The 26,600-nt window shown below is 39.5% G+C and overlaps 1 protein-coding gene across 1 annotated transcript in view; it reads right to left on the reverse strand.

The window, feature by feature from the left end:
- Nucleotides 1–26,600, reverse strand: part of LOC132113865 (complexin-1) — a 62,548-nt gene that overhangs the window by 13,998 nt on the left and 21,950 nt on the right. The window contains exon 3 of the mRNA XM_059521895.1: nucleotides 2,544–2,719. Coding sequence (XP_059377878.1) covers nucleotides 2,544–2,719 — 176 coding nt within the window. The remainder of the gene's footprint in view (nucleotides 1–2,543; nucleotides 2,720–26,600) is intronic.

Raw genomic sequence — 26,600 nt, forward strand, 5'->3', positions numbered from 1 at the left:
CATAAGCACTACCCTCAGTATTGCAGTCACATTTTGTACAGAATGTGGAGATGCAGCCCTAATCCTTGTGGTAAATTAGACCCATGGGGTGATGGCTTATTGGAAAAAAGACCTCTCCTCTCAACATGGATTTGCATAAAAATTTAGCTTTTTTTGCTCAAAAGAGGAGATCATCCTTCATTTTGTGCAGCCATGTGTACAATCTCTGAGACTCAGCGGCCCAAGGTAAATTATCATGACAATTTCTTAAGTGGCAAGTCTGTTAAGCAGAATAATCATTTTTTATACATCGAATGAACCAAATTTTCTTGATATAATTTAAACAATCACAGTTTTTGACCTGTATGTTATTGAAGAGTAATATTTAGGTTGTCTTTAGAGAGAGAGAGAGAGACTTTCTTTACTCAACTATAATATATACATATATACATTATATATGTAATAGTATATATATATTGATTATATTTAAAGTTTTTTAAATATTGTATTTATTGTTATAGATACTATATATTGTAGATATTATGTGTGTGTGTGTGTGTTTACTTGAACAATATGTCATGTAGATTGATAATAGGGACAGACATGGCCTAATGGTTAGAGAGTCAGACTTGTAACCTGTGGGTTCGTGTCTCAGGTCCGACAGAATTTGTAAGTGGGGGGAGTGAATAACCCGCTTTCAATACCAAGACTGAGGTGAGACCCTTGAGCAAGGCACTGAACCCCAACTGCTCCCTGGGCACTGCAGCAAAAATGTCTGCCCGCTGCTCCAGGTATGTGTGCACTTGGATAGATTAAATGCAGAACACAAATTCTGTGTAGGGGTCACTTCACTTCCACTTTTTAATAAACAATGGTATACTGTAAAATTTTTTATCAAAGTTTCATGGCATTTCTATATATTTAATGTACAATAAATGGGTTAATTAATTTTTATTTCCTATTTTAGTAGCTACGTGCATATATATATATATATATATATATATATATATATATATATATATATATATATATATATATATAAAAATTACACTTATTTTATTAAAAAATATTTAAAAACTGTGTTTAATGGAAATAACTAATTAACTAATTACATTTCCATATGAACATAAGTGAAAGCAAATTAATCATAGTGTCATGGCAATTCTATACACTGACTATTATAGAATGGATTAATGTAATAATGTTTAATGTAATGTACATAATGCAATGAAGTTGTTAAAACCACTGTCTATTATTAGAATAATATTTCCATTTTTATAATTCCTGGGTCTTTCCAGGTCCATGACACCTTTTTCATATTGTCACACAGAAAAGCAGCCATATGGTAGTATGAGTGCAGGGAGTGAAGCATAGTCAATCTCCACAGCCTCCACAGTAATGGAATGCTTGCCAGAGTTAGACTGTTATTTTTCCAGTCCCTCTGGTTCACAGCGTGCACCTTAGGGCCCGTCCATCACAATACACAGCATACCACTCAACTGCTACAAAGCAGCATTCAGCCTCCCCAAGAGTGAAACAAAAAAACAAATAAATTAACCCTTAAATAACTGTCAATTTATGTATATATGTGGTCTGTATGATGTCAATTGGTCACTATTTTATAGCATTAATATAATATTTTCTAAATAGCCTAGATAAGTGATTCTCAAACAAAAATGAAATTTCATATAAATAAAATATAAAATATTTAAATATTTGTAACATTTTATATTTTATATTTCATACACAATTACTCAGTTTGTGTCTTGCTTTACAGTGCAAATGTCTAAACATTCTTAGATTATTGTAAATAAAATGTAAAATGACAGAAGAAATTAAGTCTTGTTTTGCTTAAAACAGGAACAAATATCTGTCAATGAGGTCAGAAAAATAATCCTGTTTTCTTTAAAGTTTATTTTTCTTACCCCACTGGCAGATATTTTTTTTCCCTTGTTTTCAACATAAACTCACTTAATTTTAATATGTTTTTCAGAAACAAGTCATTTTGCTTTGAAAAGTAAATATATGCTGATATACATTTAATGTGATATAATATATTAAGAATGTTTAGATTTTTGTATTGGAACTCAAGACCAAAATAGGATATTTTACAAAATAAGTAGGGAAAATTATTTTTTGCATTGTACAACAGTTTGAAAACCACTGGCCTGTTTTATTTGGTATTATTTTACTATAATTGATTTATTATTATAGTTTTTGCAAATGTTTTGAATTAGATTTTTTTCTTCTATATTTTATATTCTGTTTTTGTCATTTTTATTCATTTTTTTAAAAAATGTGTATATAGAATTTATAACATAATAAAATATAAAATAATATATATATAAAAAACATATTTATTCCTTTTAGTTTAGGTTTAATTATTTAAAATGAAAATCAGAAAAGCTGCCTTGGCAACTAGCTGAAATAAAGTTTAATATTTTAAGTTTACTTTTTATGTTATTTCAGTTAATATTAATGATAATCACCCTGGCCTAGATTATCGTAAGTGATCATATAAACATTTTGACACCTTATAAATAATTATTTGACGTTACATTTACCTTGTCCCTGATGCCCTGTCGAAGCGATTCCCTCTCCGCTTCCATTTTTGCATACTTTGCTTTCCTCTCCTCCTCTTGTTGCCTGAGGGCTTCCTGTCTTTCTTCCTCCTTTCTCTCGGCATCAGGGTCCTTCTCCTCCTCGCCACCCAGCATTTTCCCCATGTCTTTGGTCGCCCCTTTGAGAGAAAGAATTAGAAATTCAGCAACAGGATCTCACTCAACAGAGTCCATGGACTACATGCTGGTCACAAAAAAAGGACTTTCAAATACATTTAGAGGATAACCTCTCACACAAAGTGAACTGAAAAGTTGATAAATTAGTTCTCATTGTCATCCAGTTTCTTTTATAAATACTCTTAATGTCGACTACTCTCTTTGTCGGCAAGACATGCAAGTAGGACAGGCGCCAAGAAAAGGACAATGGGTCACATCGTAATAACAGAAGGACTCCATTAGGGCCATGAGAATACAGGATTTTGACAAAGCAATAATTTCTGATTGCATCCGCTGCACACATTCATCAGTCATCAGATCGAGTCATCTCGTTCTCCGCAGTGTGACTGTCGGAGACGTTGTGTATCTCTCCACTGTTGGTCAAATCATATTAATGCAACACAGTGTTAGGTTGTGTCAGGATTACTTTTGTTATAAGGGAGAGATTAGAATTTAGCAAAAGAAACTTAAAATCACACATACAATATCCCTTCGTGAGCAGCCAGCTAATGTGATGCCCCTAAATCAGCTGTGTGTGAACAGACACTCAATATGCCATTAAATCAAGGGAAAAAAATGGAAATAATGCATTGATTTCATACTGACAGGAGCAAAAAAAAGGAAAAGGTCTTAAATCAGAGCAGGAAGTCTTAAATTCATGAATTCATGACATTAAAAATGCATGCACTGCACAAAAAACCTGAATATCTAGTGCCATACATTATTATATCAAACATCCTTGAATCAAGATACATTATACTTGATAAGTCAAGATACTTGAGATGCAAATTAAACATATGAAGTCTTGTTTTGAACAAATTTGAGTGTAGACATAACATTGAACAAAATGAAATGTGTTCGTGCTTAGAACAAGAACAAACCTTTGTCAATGGGGAATAAAAAAACTTCCCACTGGCAGACATTTGTTCTTGTTTTAATCATAAACACACTTCGCTTTGAAAAATTTGTCATAAACCAGGCTTATTTTATGGCATTTTGCTTCTCAAGTAAATGTATCTTGATTTTAGAATCTTACATTATACATCTATACATTTTCACTTTTTTGCATTGTGATCAGAAGTACAGTAACTGTTATTTCCGTATGTTTGGGAGAAGAGCAATTGAAGCATTTTCTTTTCTTTTCTTTTCTTTTCTTTTCTTTTCTTTTCTTGTAAAATGAATTAATAAGTATATTATATACATAATTATATACATACTGTAGGTGACGTTCTAATGAAGTAGCTAAGATAAAACAAAACTTAGTAACTTTAAAGGGTCCCTGCTGTGTCAGGTTGTGAAACACTTTTGTTTCCAGTGATGTCTACAGATATCACCAATATCTTGTGGTCAGTAGTGCTGAGCTCAAATTATAGTACAGATCTAGCCACATTCAAGACCATACTTTTTGTCCCTCTGCCACCTTTGTGTTTGAGTTACTGTAGGCTGACATAGCAGAACAGAAAAGTTATCCAACTTCATGCAATATGTATTCATGTCACGTCAGTTTGTGCCAGGAGACAGAACGGCATGTAAATGCATGAAGGCTTCTGTTTTCAGTCCAGGAGTTTTGTTCTCCCTGGATCAGCAGTTGAGGGCGGCACACTGCCATTCCACCAGTCCATAAGGCCTGTGTTCAACCTGCTTGACACATGGTCTCACATTTCCTGCTCTCTAGCAATGATTTTAATGAGGACTGGGTTGCTCTGACAGCAGAGACGTGTAAAGACTTCAGCCTTCAGATCTGACGATTCACTTGTCTTTCATCAGCCCGGGCTGTTCGTTCTCATCATGCGTACATGAAAGTGAGGAGGACCAAGCTTGTCTTAACGCAGGAGAGAGTCACTGAGCACATACTGTAGTCATCTGCTTTTTGTCAGGCATTCATGAAAGACCCAGTTTTATGGTGAGTGCCTGCAAGAATCTTAGCATAAGCTGCTAATTACTAGACAGTAAAAAGGTTAAGGACACACAAAAAATATTGTTTTACTGTAATAAACTGAGGTTGAACACTGCTGGTCTTATAGTGTATAATTAATCTGGCAACATAATACTTTTTTGATGTTTGTGCAAAAAAAGTAGTAGCAACAGTTTTGATTATACAGAACTGAACTCAAATTTCTAATAAAAAAGGTATGCTTTACTGATAAAGTATTAATATTTTATCTAAAGTAATAACATTTATTTTGTACTAATGTACTGCATTTTTCATGTGTTTTATTATGTATTGTTATAGTGGTTATCGTCTCGGGTTACTTGGCTGTAACCCTGTTCCCTGAAAAAGCGGGAACGAGATGCTGCGCTCAATAGCGCTAATGAGAACATTCTTTGTTCGACCGGTTGTGAAGCACGTGTGTCAAACACGCCAAGAATTGGCTTACATAACCTCGGCAGGTGACGTCACTGATAACGTGCACCTGCAGGTTATAAATAGACGTGAAACGGAAACATCCTCAGGTTACCCCTTTGTCTGAAGAGACGTCCGGGCACGTCGACAGTGTGGCATTGAGGCGCAGCATCTCGTTCCCGCTTTTTCAGGGAACAGGGTTACAGCCAAGTAACCCGAGACGTTCCCTTTCAAAAGCTACTCTCGATGCTGCGCTCAATAGCGCTAATGGGAACGAGAATACCAACGCCGCCACACTGTAAGTGTCTGGACCCCCAAGGCTGTGTAGTATGTGTGCACAAACATCGAAGAGGTCTCAGACATGACTCTGGGATGTGGACTCAAGGGCATGGGAGCCCGGAGTAGCATCGACATCCAAACTATAGAATCTGACAAATGTCTGCGGAAAGGACCAACCTGCCGCATCACACACTTGCTGCAAGGGCGCACCTCTTGCTCAAGCCATTGAAGATGCAACCCAACTGGTTGAATGGGCACTAACTCCTAGAGGCGAAGTTTGACCACGCGCCTCGTAGGCTAGGGCAATAGCAACCCTCACCCAATGTGAAACTGTTTGCCTGGTGGCAGCCGCACCCCTGCCTGCGGCCCCCACGGCATATGAAAAGCTGCTCTGACTTACGCCACTGGCTAGTGCGGTGGAAGTAAATCTGAAGAGCACATACTGGACACAGTAAGTGAAGTCTCTTCTGCTCCGGTGTTGTAAATGGCGGAGGACAGAAGACTTTGGAAATTAGTAGGATGGACATCCAAACTATAGAACCTGACAAATGTGTGCGGAGAGGACCAACCTGCCGCATCACACACTTGAGCAGGAACATCCCTCACCCAATGTGAAACTGTTTGCCTGGTGGCAGCCGCACCCCTGACTGCAGCCCCCATGGCATATGAAACGTTGTTCTGACTTATGCCACTGGCTAGTGCGGTGGACGTAAGTCTGAAGAGCACGTACTGGACACAGTAAGTGAAGTCTTTGCTGCTCCGGTGTCGTGAATGGCGGAGGACAGAAAGCTTCGAGAATGACCGGATGTATGGTCGAGAAAGGAACTTTTGGAAGATAGTTAGGGTGAGGATGCAAAATAGCTTTGACTCACCTAGGGGCAAAATCGGAACAGGATGGCAGGACTGACAAAGCCTGTAAATCCCGAATTCTCCTTAGAGATGTAACGCCCATAAGAAAAACCATCTTTAGAGTCAGAAGCCTGGCAGGCGCTGATTCTAATGGTTCGAATGGGGGGCCAGCCAACCCTTCGAGCACTATGGCTAAATCCCATGAAGGGACCATAGCTCTAGTGGGTGGCCTCAACCGCTTAGCCCCACGAATGAAGCGGGCGACTAGAGGGTGCTTTCCAACAGAAACCCCATCAATCAGAATGTGGCAAGCCGAAATAGCGGCCACATAGGTTCTGAGAGTACTAGGGCCTGTGCCTGAGGACAATTTCTCTTGCAGAAATTCCAGTACTGAAACAATTTGGCAGTGAGCTGGGTCTGCATGGTGTGTCATGCACCAGCCCTCAAAAACACTCCATATGAGGGCATAAGTTCTTTTAGTGGAGGGAGTCCTAGCACTTAGAATAGTCTCTATTACTGTGGCTGGAAGGCCAGCATCTGTGGTTGGTCCCCTCAGGGGCCAGACGTGAAGGTTCCAAAGCTCAGGCCGGGGATGAAATACTGTCCCCTGTGCCTGAGAGAGAAGATCTCTCCTGACTGGAATCGCCCAAGGCGAGCCATCGAGGAGGGATATTAGATCTGGGAACCAAACTCCGGTCAGCCAACGGGACGCTATCAGTAAGAGGCGAGACCCCTGTCGACGGACCTTGGCCAGGACTCCCGGGAGCAGAGCAATCGGAGAAAAGGCGTAAAGACGCAGTCTTGGCCACGCATGGGCCATAGCGTCCAGACCCAGGGGAGCTGGATGAGTCAAAGAGATGTAGAGGGGACATTGTGCCATCTCCTGTGAAGCACAGAGGTCCACTTCTGCTACTTGAATCTTTCCCAGATTTGACTACTTAGGGGTGGAGTTTCCATTTCCCGTGTTTCACAGCTTGTCTGGACAGCAAGTCTACTCCCACATTCATATGCCCAGGAATGTAAATCGCCCTGAGGGACAGGAACTTGTCCTGTGCCCAAAGCAGAACCTGGTGCGCTAACTCATTCGAGCGGCGCGACTGCAGTCTGCTCTGGCGATTTATTTAAGAGACTACAGATGTGTTGTCCACCCACACTAGAACATGGTAGCCTCTCAACTGCTGGAGGAAGTATTTCAGGGCCAGAAATACAGTCTTCATTTCGAGGCAATTGATGTGCCAATTCGAGAAGATGACCTTTCCAGATCCCTTGGGCTGGACAGCCAACTAAGGCCGCTCCCCAGCCCATGAGGGAAGCGTCTGTCATTAGCATCTTGCGATGACAACACGGACCTAGAGTGGGACCCAAAGTCAGAGACCGGGGTCTGAACCACATAGATAGGGTACGAAGCCCCTGGCGCGTAACCCTTAATTGCCACTGGGGATTGGCCCTTAGATGAAATCCCCTGGCTCTGAGCCACAACTGAAACGGTCTCATGTGCAGGAGGCCCAAAGGTATTACCGTGGATGCAGCTGCCATGAGACCTAAAACCTTCTGAAAGTGATGAACAGTGACAGTGATGAACAGTTTCTGGCCTAGCTTGATGTTCTTTAGGGTGTTTAGAATGGATTTGATGCATGCAGGAGACAGCTGTGCCTGCATTATGATCAAATCCCATACCACACCCAAATACGTTGTCCTCTGAGCCGGAGAGAGAACGCTTTTCTTGCCGTTGAGTCTCAACCCCAGAGATTCGAGATGAGCTAGGACGACATGCTGATGTCGAAGCGAAAGCCCTTGAGACTGGGTCAGATTCAGCCAGTCGTTTATATACATTTTAAATGTGGATGCCCTGGAGTCGTAGAGGAGCCAGAGCTGCATCCATGAATTTCGTATAAGTGCGGGATAACAAAGCTAGGCCGAATGGAAGAACCTGACACTGGTAAGCTTTGCCCCCGAAAGCGAACCTCAGGAACCTCCTAAGTTGTGGCAATATTTCAAAATGAAAATACACGTCCATAGATCTGTGATTGGACGCAGCCCCCCGTCTTTCTTGGGAATCAAGAAATACAGACTGTAGTAGCCTGACTCTCTGTCTGGCAGGGGAACACATTCTATGGCCCCTTTGACCAGCAGAGTCTGTGATTCCTGTGTCAACAGATATGCAAGTGCCGGTTTCACAGAGGTGGAGACCACGCTGTTGAAACGCAGAAGACGATGTGCAAACTGAATCCCGTAGCCCTTCACTCCAGTTCTTTTGACTCATGGGGAGATATTTGGCAGTAGCTTCCACGCTGCCAGCTTCTCCAAAAAGAGCACTTAATTGTGACACTTTGTTTGTTGTGTGTGGTGGGGTTAAGATATCTGGTGTCCTGAAACGTGGCAGGAAGCAACAGAGCATGTATCATTTTACTGGAGGCCACTGCCCCCCGAAACACCGGTGGTGGCGGAGGTTGTTCAGTGATCCCCTAAGGGTGCCGGGGAGGAGCCTTATACTTCTGATAGAATTTTCCAGGGCCCTCCCTGAGGGGACACACCCTTTGTCCTGGGCACAGCTTAAGGCCCTTGCTTTGGTCGTAATGACTGTACTTTAGTCCAGCTCCATCTGCGGCTGCCAAGTGCTACAAGCTGCTCCCCAGTCTTATGAAGGGGCGCACAACTCGCCACACTCTCTGTGAACCTCCTACCCCAGAGGAGCTGGATCGAGTCGGGACTGTTTATTTATTTATTTCTTGACAGCCCCGACACTTGAGCACAGTGAGTGAGAAACATATTAAAGGTCTCCTCTTGGCACTCAGACTTATTTCTTTATTTATTTTAATCAGCCTGATACGCCTGCAGAACCTATGGTGTGCAGGGCAGTACTAGTCTGACCCACAGCATGAAATGTGTTCCATCCAAGTGCAGATGCTGCTGCAGTACGTGGCTTGGCAGGAAACAATTGCTGTCCTTTCATATATATATATTTTTATATATATATTTTTCATCATCATAATCATCATCATTTTCATCATCATTTATTTATATTTTTATTTAAATGATGTTGCTCCAATAGGGGAGAGATAGCAGCTAGCGTCTCTCTCACCTTTGAAATCATAATATACAAAATCTAATTTTAAGGCTTTAATCTGGTCACTGCACGAGTCACTACCTAGTAACTCCTCATGTCCTTATAATCGCGAGTGGAGCGCTAGGAGAGAGCACTCTCAATGTCCATTTCAACAGAAGCTAGAGCTACAGCAGCCTCTGCCCAATCCGATGAAGTGCTTGGGCACGCTTCGGAGGTGGGCGCGAGAACCGTCTGATCCTCCAGATCGGAGCGCGATCTTAATGAGTGGGAAGCAGCTCGTTCCTCGTGAGAGCAAAGAGCATAGCGCGGATAGGAAGTGAACCGCGGTGCTTATAACTGCCACTCTAGAAGCAAAAGCAGCCTTTTTTTTTTTTTTTTTTTAAACAATAAACATGCGATTTCTCTTCAGAGATCGGCCATGGAGAGCGAGGCACACATCTCATATGGAATCAGCAAGAATAGTTAGAACTTCCTTTCCTTTTAAACTAATACTTTCATCAGCGTGACACACACACACACAATGCGGTCTCTGAAGACAAAGAAACCTGAGGATGTTTCCGTTTCACGTCTATTTATAACCTGCAGGTGCACGTTATCAGTGACGTCACCTGCCGAGGTTATGTAAGCCAATTCTTGGCGTGTTTGACACACGTGCTTCACAACCGGTCGAACAAAGAATGTTCTCATTAGCGCTATTGAGCGCAGCATCGAGAGTAGCTTTTGAAAGGGAACAGTACATTATGCCATTTTCAGATACATCTTTCGGTCAAAAAGACTCTGCAGTCAACTGCAAACTTGCTTTCAACCTGACTTCATCTGTTATAGGACACCCACTTTTCAGTTTCAATTCATTTTTGTTCAGCCCTACTTTTAGTTCTCAAAATATCTTGTTTTTGAAAGTAAAATGCACTGTAAATGGCATTGGTTGTTTTTCAATTTAGCTGCATGTTATGAGGTCAGAACATAAATTTGTATCAAAAACTGATTGACATTTCAGTGTAACTCAATTCAGTCATACGGTAATTCCGACTAAATAAAACAATTATCCAAACTCGTAGGACACTGGAGCCCGCCATTCAGCAGAATTGTACAACTTTATGAGCTTGAATAAAAAGCATGCCCATAAGGACTGTAAGCTTACTATTGCTCTCAAACTGACTTCTGGTAGGAAAATAAGAGAAAAAAAATTGTCTCCATCTTAAAAATTCATTGATTTTAGAACAGGTGATCCGGGCTTTTAATTTTTGGGTTGGATTAACCTATAAAAAGTGACTCAGAGGTGACTGAACTGAAACTACCCACTAAGGCATCTATGGAAAGGATAAGTTGACATAACTGAAAACTTGCTGAAACCGAGAGATTCTGTAGAGAGCTGTCATCCTGAATTACCAGTCAAGTACAGAGTATATCCCTGTACAGAACAGCTTTAGCAAACTTGAGTTTTAAAATGAGAACAGCTGGTGTGTATTCACAAAAAATATCTGCAGTAGGGGAACGTCTTGAAGGTACAAAAAGTGCTTCTCTGCAAAGTATTTTGCTTCAAAATCGCTCTTTTGAATTGCTCAAAATGGTCTGTATTTGTATCATTTCAGTGCTTTTCATTTTACGTACTGTACTTCTGACATATTTCTAAATGCAAGATGATATTCAACAAGTAAAAACTCCAGGGTAAAGGCCCATTGACACGAAGGATGATAACTATAACTATTATGTTTTTAAAACCATTTTCATTCTTTCAGAATAGTGAAGTCCACACTACGACTTTAGCACTAATGACACAGTGGTATGATATTGTTGGATTCAATTTCAATAAGATCTTCTTCCAGCTGATGAACAGTTGACAGACAACATTGACAGCCAGTCAGAATCTTATGAAAGCTTGGTCACAAAGTAACTGTGACATTTTTTCACAATTCAGACTTTTTTCTTACAGTTCTAAAAAGAAAAGTAAAAATTGTGAGATATAATCTCATAAATGTGAGACAGAAGTCAATTATCAGATAAAAAGTTGTTATATTTTAAATTCTTAATTCCTTGGGGGTGAAAAAAATGGAATTGTGAAATGTGAAGATATAATTATGAGAAAAAAGTTTACATTTTTAAGATTTAAACTCAGACCACTGGGGTGTAAATATACTTTTCTTGACTTTTTTTTTTTTTTTTAAATGGCCTTCCACAGAATCCATCCTCGTCCGTTGAAGTGGACACTAATATAGTTATTGTTATGATTGTATTTATAGTCATCATTCTTGGTGTGATAGGCCTTAAGACTTGATTATATCCATTGGGAATTTATTTTAAGACTATACTAAATCTAAATAAAAACTAAAAATACTATAATAAAATATTCAAAAATGAATTATAACTTTGGCTGGACCATATGCTCTAACCAAAGAAATCTGAACAAAAGACATACACAACTACATCATCTCAACCTCCAGTCCAATTAATATTAACCATTTGTCCCCCAAAGTTTTTGAAGATCACAGGCAAAATCCATCGCTCTGTTCTCCCATTTGAACTCTAGTGTTTTTCATTGTCTGTTTTTAATTAGATCTGTTTTCACCGGCTTGGCACTGGCTCTTGTCTCAGCTCCTCTGTAGCACGCGCTGTTAATCTGCGCTCCTGAGGCTAATTAGCTCATCTGATCGTGACAAAGTCACTGCGTGACACACAAACTCTTTACGGCGTCTCTGTGCAGCATAGCGTTATCTACTGCTCAGCCACTCATGCAGACCAGACCTGAGTCCCTGAAGTAAATCTCTTCATAACAAGCATCAAACCATGCTAAAGCTACACTGTTCAAGGGTCTCCTCTATGTGTCATCGTACGTCTGTCGGCCTGGAGGCACCGAACAATTTAAAAAGACGAAGAAGTGATGCTTGAATTTTGAAAACGGCACAGTCACATGGGCTGTAAATGGACCGTGTTACATAAAATGTGTCTGTTATAGTGGAAAAAGTGATGGAGATGGCATACTTGACAGGTGGCATATCCTCATATCTTTGTGTGGTTGGCAGTGTGTGTCTATGTGTCCTTACTGTGAGAGGAAGTATGGGTAGATGAGAACAAAATGTGCCACTTTTTACCCGAGTGCCTGTGTAGAAAAGGAAAATGTAGCCTTAGGGCCATGTGGTATGTATTGTGTGATATTTGAAATGTGTCAGCTAGTGGAGATTTTTGGTTTCCACACACACACACACACACACACACACACACACACACACACACACACACACACACACACACACACATCAAGATATGTATAAAATCATATCTTTTAATTTGCCCTTAACTGAGAGAATAATAGGGTTTACAATAGAGTACCTCTTATGCATACATTTTTTAGTTCACTAAATTATTCAAAAATAGACATTCCCACATGAATAACGATTAACCATTTTTTCTTTGAACTTTCCTCAGAAATAATAATATATTATGTTTTCTACTCTTATTGTGCATAAATGTATCCCAACTATACTTTTCAAGGTTATTTCTCTCTCTGCGGATGTGTGTATCTGTGGCTGGGTGTGTGAAGGTCATCTGCACACTGAAGGACTGTGAGAGGGGTGACCAAGTCCCCCGTGGAGCCTGGGCACATGGAGAGAGCGCAAACTCAAGGACTCTGTGTTCCTTTCTTGCTCCATCTGTCTTTATCTCGCACCTGCTAAACAGCGAGAGCCCAGTAGCACACCCTCCTCCCTGAGAGGACATTAATGTCCTTCGACAGATCAGATACCACACGGGACACCCACAAACACTGTCTCTTCCACAGTGTCACACAGCAGAGAGGGCATGACCTCTCCACTACTCTCCATATGTTACCGGTAATCACGTGTCTCATGTGACATATTTAATCCATCCCAATTAAATAAAGATTTATGGTGAGGATGCTTCAACCTTGAAAAAAATCCAATTATCTATATGAGGCTTTGAAAACTGATTTTTTAAGACTTAACATCCTGTCCTTGATTATCTCCATAACTCCAAAATAATTAATGTTATAATAAAAATAAATACAACAAAAAAACCATTGCCCCTACACCCCCACTATGTAGGGTAGATGGCAGGCAAGAATGGGATTTACTGGTTGTTTTGTGTATTAAATGATCACAATACGCAAAAGTTATTGTTGATTAGTCTTTGATCATAACAATTATCATGCACTCCAGAAATCTTACAGATTGTTTTGGACAGTGTTTCTTTTCCCCAGGTTTTTATTTTTATTTTTTATTATTACTATATATACCCTCAGAATTTCCCAGTACAGAGGAAACCAAAAAGAGAAGATCAGTCAGCAATCATCTTCACCGGTATGATATATGTATCTTTCAGGAGAGGTTGAGTAAACTAAGAACTGTGCAAAAGCTTAGAGACAAAATTTAAAGATTTGGCCAGTTTCCATGCTTTAATAAGAGGTGGATTTTTTATTTGTTTATTTTTTCGGGACTGATTTTAAGTAAGTGAGGTGTATCTTTTAAATCTCCCAAGAATAGATAGGAGAAGGTGTCAGGAGTGCTGTCACGAAAGTCTGTTATCATCCTTTCTCTGCCATTATCTTCCCTAACCAGAGTGTAAAGGGTCAGGAAATGGGACTGATTGTGCAGGGCCAGACTGATCCATCACTGGTCTGGGACATTCTACAGGCCACCATCTATCTGCAGGAGTTTAGCAGTCATTATGGCCATTAATTCATGATACATGACAATCTATAAGAAAATCGAAGGAAAACGTTCTATCGTTCTTTCTAATGCCATCTGAATTAGCTTCTCTGATGCAGATCTTCCACCTTTAGCTGTGCGTGCTGGAAGTACTGCAGTCCTGGGCAGCTCAGCAAGCTGATCTTGGTGGGCTGCCAGAAATCGTGTACGACTGCAGCCGCCTCTCTCACACTCTTTTACTTTCATCTTGTTGGGTACAGAATTATGTCAGGAAGGCGAGAGCGCCTTGTCCCTCAGTGCTGAGAGATAGACATAGCCCACTCCACAAAATCTTAACCTGGGGCGAAAGGATTATTCGAACAAAATTCAAAGTGCTGCCATCGTTGCTCAATGATTGCCCTTCATCACAGATGCTGTGTCATTCATAAAGGCTCAGCATAGGGAAATAAGAGGGAAGGAAGTGCAGAGAGAGGATTGCTTTTGGAGACTGGAGTCCATGGGAGATTTAATCTTCAACTGAAGGATTCAGGGACGCTACTTTGTCTCTGTAATGGAAGCCTGTTCAGTAGAGCTTATGTTCTTGTAACTCTGAAGATTCTTTCAAGGGTCTATGATGAACTTAACAGAATCTAGTGAGGTAACCTGGCATACCAATTACCAAGGATCTCAAAGACACCTCCTGCCTAGTGTCATCTACTCTGCTCTAAAGACATCAGGGAATATTTCATAGGGAATTGTTTTTAAAATCAAAGGGGTAAAAATAGTATTCTTTTTTTTTTTTGGTCTGCTCAGATAAATGATGGAGGATATATACGCCCTGAATGAGTGCAGAAGAAGGTTAATGGGGAGAAAAAAATAGCATTCTAGAGTCTGAAATTCAGTTTAAAAGAATTCCTTCTTTCACAAAGAGGTTGTAAGAATGGATCCTACACACTGATGTTTAGGAACTAAAGTAATGCATCACCTAAGCATCTAGAAAAACAGTGAAAGAGAGATAGAGAGAGAGAGAGAGAGAGAGAGAGAGAGAGAGAGAGAGAGAGAGAGAGAGAGAATTAGATGGCACCCACATTCTTATTTACTAAAGCACGTAGGATGTCAATAAAGTATTTTGCCTTGGATACGCCAAATGCTTCTGGAGCTGTTTAACTACACTTCTATATATATATAGAAGAGTTTAGTTCCAAAATGCAATAAATCCATTTTGATTAATTTGAGTAAAAATTTGTTTTCTTTGATAAAAGATGAAAATCACTATTTTCTGTTTCAAACTTTTACATAGCATCTTTAGGTTATAATAACATTAAAAATTTAAATCCAGGTTTTGATTTTCAAAAGTTATCAATATGAAAGTTCCTTTGAACTGATGAAAATACACAACATAATAAGTTGATCCACATATGACAGCCTCCGAACTTGGTCTATGCTAATTTTACACTGAAAAAAATTATAAACGTAACACTTTTGTTTTTGCCCCTATTTTTCATGAGCTGAACTCAAGATCTAAGACTTTATCTATGTACAAAAAAGGTCTATTTCTCTCAAATATTGTTCACAAACCTGTATAATCTGTGTTAGTGAACACTTAGATAATCCGAGATAAGCCATCCACCTCACAGGTGTGGCATATCAAGATGATGATTAGACAGCATGATTATTGCATTGGTGTGCCTTAGGTTGGCCCCAATAAAAGGCCACTCTAAAATGTGCAGTTTTACTGTATTGGGGGGTCCAGGGGGTTCCGAAAACCAGTCAGTATCTGTTGTGACCACCATTTGCCTCACTCAGTGTAACACATCTCCTTCGCATAGAGTTGATCAGGTTGTTGATTGTGGCCTGTGAAATGTTGGTCCACTCCTCTTCAATGGCTGTGGAAAGTTGCTGGATATTGGCAGGGACTGGAACACGTCATATACGCCGATCCAGAGCATCCCAAACATGCTCAATGGGTTACATGTTCGATGAGTATGCTGGCCATGCAAGAACTGGAATGTTTTCAGCTTCCAGGAATTGTGTACATATTCTTGGAACATGGGGCAGTGCATTATCATGCTGCAACATGAGGTGATGGTCGTAGATGAATGACACAACAATGGGCCTCAGGATCTCATCACGGTATCTTTGTAAATTCAAAATGTCATCAATAAAATGCACCTGTGTTCATTGTCCATAACATATGCCTGCCCATACCATAATCCCACCTCCACTATGGGCCACTCGATCCGCAACGTTGACATCAGCAAACCGCTCACCCACATGATGCCATACACACTGTCTGCCATCTGCCCTGTACAGTGAAAACCGGATTTCATCCGTCAAGAGAACACCTCTCCAAGTGCCAGATGCCATCGAATGTGAGCATTTGCCCACTCAAGTCGGTTACGATGACAAACTGCAGTCAGGTCAAGACCCCGATGAGGATGACGAGCATGCAGATGAGCTTCCCTGAGATGGTTTCTGACATTTTGTGCAGAAATTCTTTGGTTATGCAAACCGATTGTTGCAGCAGCTGTCCGGGTAGCTGGTCTCAGACGATCTTGGAGGTGAAGATGCTGGATGTGGAGGTCTTGGGCTAGTGTAGTTACACATGGTCTGTGGTTGTGAGGCCGGTTTGATGTACTGGTGGACATTCCTGCAGTCAGCATGCCAATTGCACACTCCCTCAAAACTTGCGACATCTGTGGCATTGTGCTGTGTGATAAAACTGCACAATTTAGAGTGGCCTTTTATTGAGGCCAGCCTAAGGCATACCTGTGCAATAATCATGCTGTCTAATCAGCATCTTGAACTTGTGAGGTGGATGGATTATCTCGGCAAAGGAGAAGTGCTCACTAACTCAGATTTAGAAAGATTTGTGAAAAATATTTGAGAGAAATAGGCCTTTTGTGTACATAGAAGAAGTGTTAGATCTTTGAGTTCAGCTCATGAAAAATGGGGACAAAAACAATAGTGTTGCGTTTATAATTTTGTTCATTATATATACAGGCACTGGACTAAAAATACATTCATCAGTCATCGCTTACAAAATAAATTCAGCGGGTCATCTTGTTAATGCTATAAATTAATTACAGCCATAAAATAAAATTTACGAAAAACATCACATTAGACCCACAGAAATGTCAAAATTACATTTCCCTTACATTTAGCTTCCAAAAGTGCATTCATCTTTACCGTGTTACATTTATTTAGTTGACTAGTGCTATGTGGTGTATTAACAAAAACATAAATGCAATTAATAAAAACACGAACACTGACAAGCTATGCAATATTGCATTCATAATTGAACGTGATTCATCTAATGAACATGATATAGTGTAGCTTGTCAATGATCTACAGCTCTGTGTAATAAATGCATCTGAATAATTTCCATCTGAAAGCGTGATGGAGATTAACCGGTACTATTAATCACAGAACCGGCTTTACTGATGAGATGCGCATGACCATCATGCGATTTATCGTGCAGCCTTTGTTTGTTGATCACAAAGTACAAAGTAGATGAGGAAAACTATGATGCGAGATTTATTCAAAGAATTTGAGTGAACTTTACAAGGAATGGACTGAGGCTGAGGTCAAGGCATCAAGAGCCACCACACACAGACGTGTCAATGAATTTGGCTACAGTTGTCGTATTCCACTTGTTAAGCCACTCCTGAACCACAGACAACTTCAGAGGCATCTTATCTTGGCTAAGGAGAATAAGAACTGGACTGTTGCCCAGTGGTCCAAAGTCCTCTTTTCAGATGAGAGAGAGTTTTGTATTTCATTTGGAAACCAAGGTCCTAGAGTCTGGAGGAAGGCTAGAGAAGTTCATAGCCCAAGTTACTTGAAGTCCAGTGTTAAGTTTCCACAGTCTGTGATGATTTGGGGTGCAATGTCATCTGCTGGTGTTGGTCCATTGTGTTTTTTAAAAAGCAAAGTCATTTCACCCGTTTACCAAGAAATTTTGTAGCACTTCATGCTTCCTTCTGCTGACCAGCTTTTTGAAGATGCTGATTTCATTTTCCAGCAGGATTTGGCATCTGCCCACACTGCCAAAAGCACCAAAAGTTGGTTAAATGACCATGGTGTTGGTGTGCTTGACTGGCCAGCAAACTCACCAGACCTAAACCCACGAAGAATCATTGGGGTATTGTCAAGAGGAAAATGATAAACAAGAGACCAAAAAATGCAGATGAGCTGAAGGTCACTGTCAAAGAAACCTGGGATTCCATACCACCTCAGCAGTGCCACAAAATGGTCACCTCCGTGCCACTCCAAATTGAGGAAGTAATTAAAGTAAAAGGAGCCCCTACCAAGTATAGAGTTCATGTACAGTAAATGAACATACTTTCCAGAAGGCCGGGAATTCACAATGCTTTTAATTTTATTGGTCTAATGAAGTATTATAATTTGTTGTGTTGGTTGGTTTTGTTAAATGTGAGCCCAAATCATCACAATTAAAATAACCAAAGACTTAGACTACTTCAGTCTGTATGCATTTCATTTATTTATTACACAAGTTTCACTATTGGAGTTGAATTACTGAAATAAATGAACTTTTAAAAGACATTCTAATTTATTGAGATGCACCTGTATATAACAAGCCAATCTATTCTGTTTAATTCAGATGTCTAGTTCACCTATTTACTTTATAATTTAAATAAACCCATGCAAATTAACTATAATGAGATAAGTCTCATTTAATTTGCATATCAGATGCAGCAACACATGCCCCTAATTATGGATTCAGCAGCCAATTAAAAACGCTTCTCTCACAGGGTCACAGAGATGGACCTGGTTATTAACACCTACTCTAACACATTTACACATTAGCATTCAACTAACCAGCAACTGGTCCAGACTCACTTACAAATTACATTCTGCATATTTGCATTGTGTGCTCTCTTAATTGTCTTTGTCTCACACAATAAGAACTTTTCTTTGGGCTGGCTAATTGGTAATAAGACTTTTAAGTCTGAAGCTGGTATTTTAACTCTCTTTTCAGACTTCTTTTTTCCACTGCTGGTAAAGTGTTAATAGGATGTTGTTCCAAAGAGTGCAAAGACAAAATTTGGAAATATCAGAACAGCTGTGCTGTGCGTACTGTGGTGTGAGTATTTATGTGTGATTGCTTCTTGTGTGGTGCGCCATCACCTAACACTAACTGTGAGAATAGATTCAGACGTTCAAATTAACACATACCTTTGCATTGCACTGTGTGCCTGCACTTTATCTGCAGTACATCTCTTGTACATATACGCTGTAAAATATACCTCCATGTTTAACTGCTGATATTTTAGAGCAGTTTTTAATTAGGATGTTTTATACTGAAAGGCAACAGGGGCAACCAACAGGGTGGTGTTAAAAGCAAATGACAGGTTTTATGTCACACTGCACTTCAACTCAAATAAAACTACTGGTGTGTTCATTTTTCATACATTATTACACATTTTAGTGAAAACAAAACAGCATATACATTTTAGTTCCATCAAAAGGATAGTTTTATTGCTTCATGGCTCCCTTTTACAGCTCATTAGCTCATTAGAAAAAAAATATAAATATAATAATCTGTCATCACCGGTGCGCATTGAACCTTTGTATACTGTAGTGTAAGCCACAAAGGATCCATTTATTGGCCTGGGAAGGCAAAGGACAAATTTTGACACCGCATTTGAAGAAGCTTTCAAAATGAGACAGCCTTCATCGCGCAGCTGTGACACATTCAGTCTTCGACTGCAGCCTTCGAAGGATGCAGCCTCGGGACACAGCTATTGTTTATTTGAGAAATCGAAGAGGTCTCGTTTGTGATCTTTCTTTCCTGTCATTGAGGTTCAATGTTTATCAAGCGTAACTTTATGTAGGTTTGCCAACACTATTCTCAACGTCTGACTGGAGTTTGCTAATATTATATTTTCCTCATGACTGAAGGCTGGGGGGGGGGGGGGCTTTTTATGAAGCTCTTATTTCTACCCTGGATCATAATAGTGTGTAGTATTAACCTGTGGTTTCTAAATGATGAAAATGTGTACAGGGGAAATTGCTTTTTTATCATATAGGGAGTTTCAATTTTGTGCTTTGAGGAAAAAAAGAAAAGAGAGGGGAACAGGTTGTAGATAAGCACCATATACTGCATATCATTGTGCATTAGCAAATGCATTAACTCTGATCAGAAATCTTGTTTTAAACAATTCTAGCTCTGGCCACTGGGGAGACCATTTAATTTGACTATTTTATTATTATTGTTATTATTTTTAATTAAGTCTACTGCAATATTAACCCTCTGAAGTATAAGGATATTTTTGGGGCCTGGAGAAGTTTTGTCATGCTTCAGTGAAACATTTTAATCTCAATAGCGCGATCAGCGCATGGGAGTGGTCACATTAGATATAATGAAGGGAGACATGAAGCTTTCTGTAGATATATCTCTCATGTCTCTTCGTTGAGTATTCACTGAGTTACAGTTCATTTTAATGACGCGTTTCTAAATGAAGATCATCGCAGACAAAGGCTGAAGACAGCAAACCTTGTTTGTTATCTTTATTTTATGAATGCACAAAGTTTTGTTGTTATTATGTCTGTGTACAAAACTGAAAGTGTAATTTAAGTTCTTTTCGGGGTTATCAGGAGAAAATGCCTCATAATGAGTATATGTGTGAATCGACTCCAGAGGATTTAACTAGCACTGCTTGTCACATGTCAGTATTAGACTGATAGCTCATCAAGAGTGACTGATAGCTCATTACTGGGCTTGGTAAATGTCAAAATCGGTCCACTGACTGACACACACAAAAAAAAATTCACAGAGAAAGGACAGACTGATTTGCCATTAGGACAGTATTACTGGAGCCCTCAAGAAACCAACACCAGGGTGCTAATATTAAGAAAAAATAGATTCTGTTCAGGCATAACACACACACCCAGAAACATTAACAATTAAACGTACATTGTTTCTGCAATGGTATAAAGCATTTAATAAACAAAGACTTTTGCTTAAATCACTGCTTTTTTGTTTGTTTGCGGGTATTTTTTTGGATGAGGTTATGCATTGAAAAACTAGGCGTTGTAAGCTCCATATATGGTGATTTCGGAGAGGAGTCGGGTGGAGAAGCACGTACGCACAATCTTACCCTGACTGAGATTTATAAATGGATTTTTGCGCAGGTTCTGGTGTACGCATGTTTTTTTAAATCTAAAAATCTTTTGTGCGTACGCAAAATATAGCTTTTTTTGCATATGTACACTTTTAGGATGAAATCTATGGAGAGTTTTATAAATGAGACCCCTTCTCTGTCCAAATGTTGTAAGATATAATGCAGTCCCTTGTTGACTACATCATCCATTCATTGACCTGTTTGCTCAGTAAACTAACTGCAGGGGGTCCAGCAAATGTCCAGTGATGTCCTTCAGGTGGGCCAGCACCAGTCTTTCAAATAATTTCATGACCAAAGATGTTAAAGCCTAATGTCTGTAATCATCAGTTACTGTTATGTTCAATTCAATTCAATTTTATTACTAAAGGATTTTCAAAATTCAATATTTGACCTGATGGAGCTGTCTGAGTTTTACAGTGAACCACGGTTTGACATTGTTGTAAGTTAAATGATTCCTGGTAAGGATGCACATATCCTCACAGAAACATATGCATGAGATCGGTGGCTGCAGCTTCAAAAACACTCCAATCAGTGCAGTCGAACAGGCTTTTAAATCCTGCTCTGATTCATTAGTCCATCTCTTTACACTCCTTATTGCATGTTTCACTGATTTCAGTTTCTGTTTGTAGGTTGGCCATGGGCCTGCCCATGGGACAGAGTGATATGCATCCTGTATTGTGGTGTAACAGTGGTCCAGTATATTACTGCCTAGGACTTGTAGCATGCTGCCTGTATTTTGGGAGTTCACATGTGAGGTTTGCTTTATTAAATTTTATTGATCTGATCAGCCAGCTGTTGTAGCGCCGTGCTCACATGCACTTGCAGTGGAATGTAAACACTTAAAGAGAATGAATGAGGAAAACTCCCGTGGTGAGTACAACGGCTTACAATTGATAAAAGAACGCTTCTTAATTAGCACAGCAAATCTTCTTCAATGCTGTTACATCTGTACACCACTTTTCATTGATATAGAAGCATGTCCCAACATCACATGATTTCCCTGTTAATTTTGCATTGCGATCCTCTCTTTACAGCTGGAAGTCCGGCAGATTTAGTGTGCTGTCAGAAATGGCTTAATTCAGCCAGGTTTCCACGAAACAGAGAGCAGCATAGTTTGAAAAGTCCTTATTTATTCAAGAGAGCAGAAGTTTATCCATTTTTTGGGTAGAGGGCGGAGATTTGGCAGATGGATGCTAGGCAGTCCCATACTAAAGCCGCAATGTTGGAGCTTGATGATCTCGCCGGCTCACTTTCCACACTTGTGCATCTTAAAACACCATAACAGCGCTGCTGCGCCACCAACTACAATGTTCAGCAAAATGTCCAAGTAATCAAATACCAGTAGAATATAGTGTGGTGTGTATTGCCTGAATGTTCAGCAGTTCATCTCTGGTAAAACTTATTGTGTTTCAAAAACAACAGTGTAACAATGTTCTTGGGAAGAAGAAGGCGGGAACCGGCGGACAATCAAAGAAGACTTTAATAATAAAATAAAAACAAAACAGCGCGGCAGCCCCTCATGGACGACTGCCGTGCACAAACAAAAACCAAACAGGACAAAAATCCAGGCCTGGTCCTCTCTCATCCTTCACTGTCGTCGCTCCTATTTTATATCCTTCCAATCCCCTCCGTGGGACTCAAGACCGGTGGGTGTCGCAGGTGTCGCTGATTTCCAATCACTCCACCTCCTCCGTTCCCACGGCTCTCGGCCCAGCCCCACTCGCCACAAACAGACAGGAAAAACTAACCAAAACATCAAAACAACTGGAGAGCTCCGTACTGAGGCAGCAATGTGTAGCGCCATCTCAAAGGTTATAGGAGAAGCATTGGAAACAGATCTTGATATTTGATACTTTGACCAAGATTCCTTTATATTTCATGAGCTATAAATGAGAAAAATCTAAGCCCTCAAATTCTCCTTAGTTGTTTACTGGGACTTGACTCGGCATGGTAAAGTATTAGCCATCTAAATGTGCCTTTTCTTATTCTGTGCAAACATACAAGCCTCCTGACTGTGACTCTCAGAAGTCAGCCATCAATCTCGCTGCCATTCTGATTCCCAAGATAACCAACATCATTATTCAAATTCTGGCTCGCCTACGTCCTTCTCAGCCTGTGCCTGTGTGTGCGGAATTTGTTTGCATTCAGCAAATCGTGAGATCTATGAAATCTCATTCGAGGACAATCCCATTCCCAGCATGATGCTCATGAGAACACTATGGACGGGTCAGAGCGACATTCGAAAAGCTCTCGAGTGAGTCTCATCAGAATACATTATTTAAATGCACAGTGTTGGTTAAGCAGCCTGGTATTTGCCCTTCTTTTTCATCTTTTTCTCCCAGCAGCCTTGAAAAAAAGAGCCATTTGGTGAAACATTTTGAAGCTTGTGTTGAGCCAATAAGCCAAGGTCAAGGACAATTGCACTCCATGCAGGTCACGTCATTTGTCGATTCACAGGATTAGACTCACTTTATCTTGCCTACACCATTAAGGTGAAGCTGTGCTGTTTGGCCAACTGAAAAAAAGGGCAGCAGGTCACCACAAGGCTTCTTATCTATTTCAGCCAGAAAGAAATGTTCAGTGTCACCAGTTAGATTGCATGGCTCTGTTGGTCCACCAGCTTGTCCAGCACCAGATGTATATATTTTCATACCAAACTTAATATGTATATAAACGCTGTTGGTTTAATGTATTAATTTAGTGTACCAATCCAGTCTTGACATGTATCACAAGCGGTCTATTTAAATTTGCATTCTTCAGCTTCTCTTCCATTGCATTGCTGCTTGCAATTAACTGATCGCATCGCTGCTTGCAAATCAAACTGTTGCAGCATGTTTCAGAACATCTGAAATCCACAACTAAGATAAGTGAATGCTCTTTTAATTCATGTTGCTGTGTATATTGCCTGGTCTGCTAATTGTAAAAAAAATAAAACAATAAAATGATGTTGGCAGTTTTGCATCGTTTGCAGGAGAGAAATATTAAGCATATTTGCAGCAGCATTTACACATCTGTGTTTATACACCCAGAGCAACACGCAGTCTAGAGCATGTAATTGCTCTGAGGACGCGCCGATAGTTAAGGCCATGAGAACAGGTTTAAATGAAACAAGCATTCTTGTGTAGGCATTTCAACTGGGGTTTGCTGTATTTACCGGCATACACTCAATGTCATGGTTGTTTATTTCTAAGGTTGATGTTTTCATTAGTGTGCGGTTGATTTCAGCTGCATGCAGCGTCAGAAGCACGCGTTTATCAATCTATGGCTTCTATACATATAAGAATGTAATATCAATGACAGTCATTCGAAGTATTTCCGCAGGGTGTATGCTTCCCCTGCCGGACTGCCACCCACAATTATGCAATTTACAGCATTAATGCATATAACATGCTCCTCGGTCTGCCGGTAGTGGTTGTATGCTTCCCCCTTTACAATCACATATTTGCTTTAAGCATTTTAAGGAACATGCTTGTTGCATATCCTAAATTGCCTAACTTGGGCTGACACTTCCCCCTTAATGCGATTTAATAACATATTAGACAATTAAAATTGGATAATATACAAACTGCCATTGTATTACACTGCTGCTGCTAGGGGTGTATGCTTCCCCCTGTACATTCAAATATTTGCACAAGCAGCTAAAGCAACATGCTTGTTGCATGCTCCGTACTGAGTTGGGGTGATACTTCCCCAATAAATATAGTATTAATCCAACATTTCCTGTCACTGACCTATCACTGACCATTCAAATTGTATCAGTTGTGTTGGGGGTTTGTCTTGCTGCTCTCCCGCTCTGTCCAAGCATGGCAGCATGTGGAGTGTTGCCCAGAACATAACCATACCGCCAACACTAACTGTATGGAATATAATTGTAATAAATATACTTGACAAAAGTGGTCCTGATTGAAATGTAAAAATAATGTGTAAGAATTATTAATGCAATCAATGTACTTGCCCCAGCCCAGACCTGTATGTCATTTTAAACTGCATGCATTTGTTGACGAACATGATGCAGGACTTTCGGTATGATGTGACCTATTTGAATGAAGTTATATGCCCCTAAAATTCAATATATAAGGGGAATGTATAAGGGGAATTTTTTTGTCTTATATTTGATAGTAAGATATAGTTTTATAATATCAAACAAACAAGTGTGTTATTTTTCCGAAATATCTGTACGATTGCAAATGTGATATTGATTTTATACAACAGATCAATAAACTAAATTTTATACAAAATGTTGTCTGATTTTACTCAATTTCTGCATACTTCTGTGTTCTGTGTATATTTTATCTGAAAGACCAACATGAAAATTCATGATCATAAAAACTAGTCTTTTTTTAAACTGTAACTAGAAAAAGCATTTATTGTGTGATTACTGTTAACGTTTGGTGACCTTGTTTTTTTTAATGTATTGATTATTGTTTTCATAACGCTTTTATTTGCGTTGGAGCCAATAAACATGCTAGTCAATTGCAGCTGGTATTGGTGGTGGGGCATTCTCATAACTAACTTTTAATGCATATATCTGCTTTAAATTTTATGATAAATAGTACAAAACTATCAACTCAGAATCCTCTAATAAAAAGTTTGAATAGAGGCACTTTTCTGTGTTGTTCTACATACAAATCTAGAAGAATCGTGTTTTATATTCTGTTCAAGGCATTCAGGTATTCATCAGTCTGAGGTGTCTAGTAATTGCAGAGGGACAGGACCCTGACTTGATTATTTGCTTACAATCTGATTCAGAGCTATGCAGAGTTTCAATGAGGGCATGACTCTGCAGTCACTCTCCTCCAAGTCCATTAATCCAGTGTTAATATGACAGTTATAGTGTTTGGGGTTTGTCCTATCAGCCATTGAGGCCCTTGATACCACAGCAATGCACAAAGATAGCACAAGCATTTTGATCTAAAAATCTTAATTGTTCTCATTAAAGTGAGATGGGTAGAGTGTGTACTTTCTTTGAGACAGTAATGTACATCTAATGTTTGACTGGTGATGATGATTTATTTTTAGCACCCTGTGACTGTCACATTATGAAAGCCACTGAAAAGAGCAAGTGTGTACACTGACTGCATTGAATTCGAAAGTTTGAATCTGAATGCAATTTTTTAAAACGATAAATAAAGCTATAATGAGTTGTGACAGTTTGAGTTTTGTCAGTATACCTTCACATAGTGATCCAAACTAAATGTGTTCAGGAAGCCTACTGTTGCTATGGTTACTCCATGTGGCAAAAAAACTTTTGTTAGCAAGCATCTATTTGGTGTCAAATGAAAATACTAACTTTTGTTATTACTAAAATACTGTTGTTTGAATTAACAACAACAATAATAATAATAATAAATATATACATACATTTTTTTTAAGGAATTCATTCTTTTAATTTAGTTCTGAATGGCACACACCCCTGTTGTCATATCACTAATGCATATCACACACAGAAATTTGCAATTGCAATTAGAAATATTCCTTATTAAGGAATACAGAACAGGTGACATAAGCAAGTCTGTC

The sequence above is a fragment of the Carassius carassius genome, chromosome 33 (genome assembly GCF_963082965.1).
Source record: "Carassius carassius chromosome 33, fCarCar2.1, whole genome shotgun sequence".
Lineage (NCBI taxonomy): Eukaryota > Metazoa > Chordata > Actinopteri > Cypriniformes > Cyprinidae > Carassius > Carassius carassius.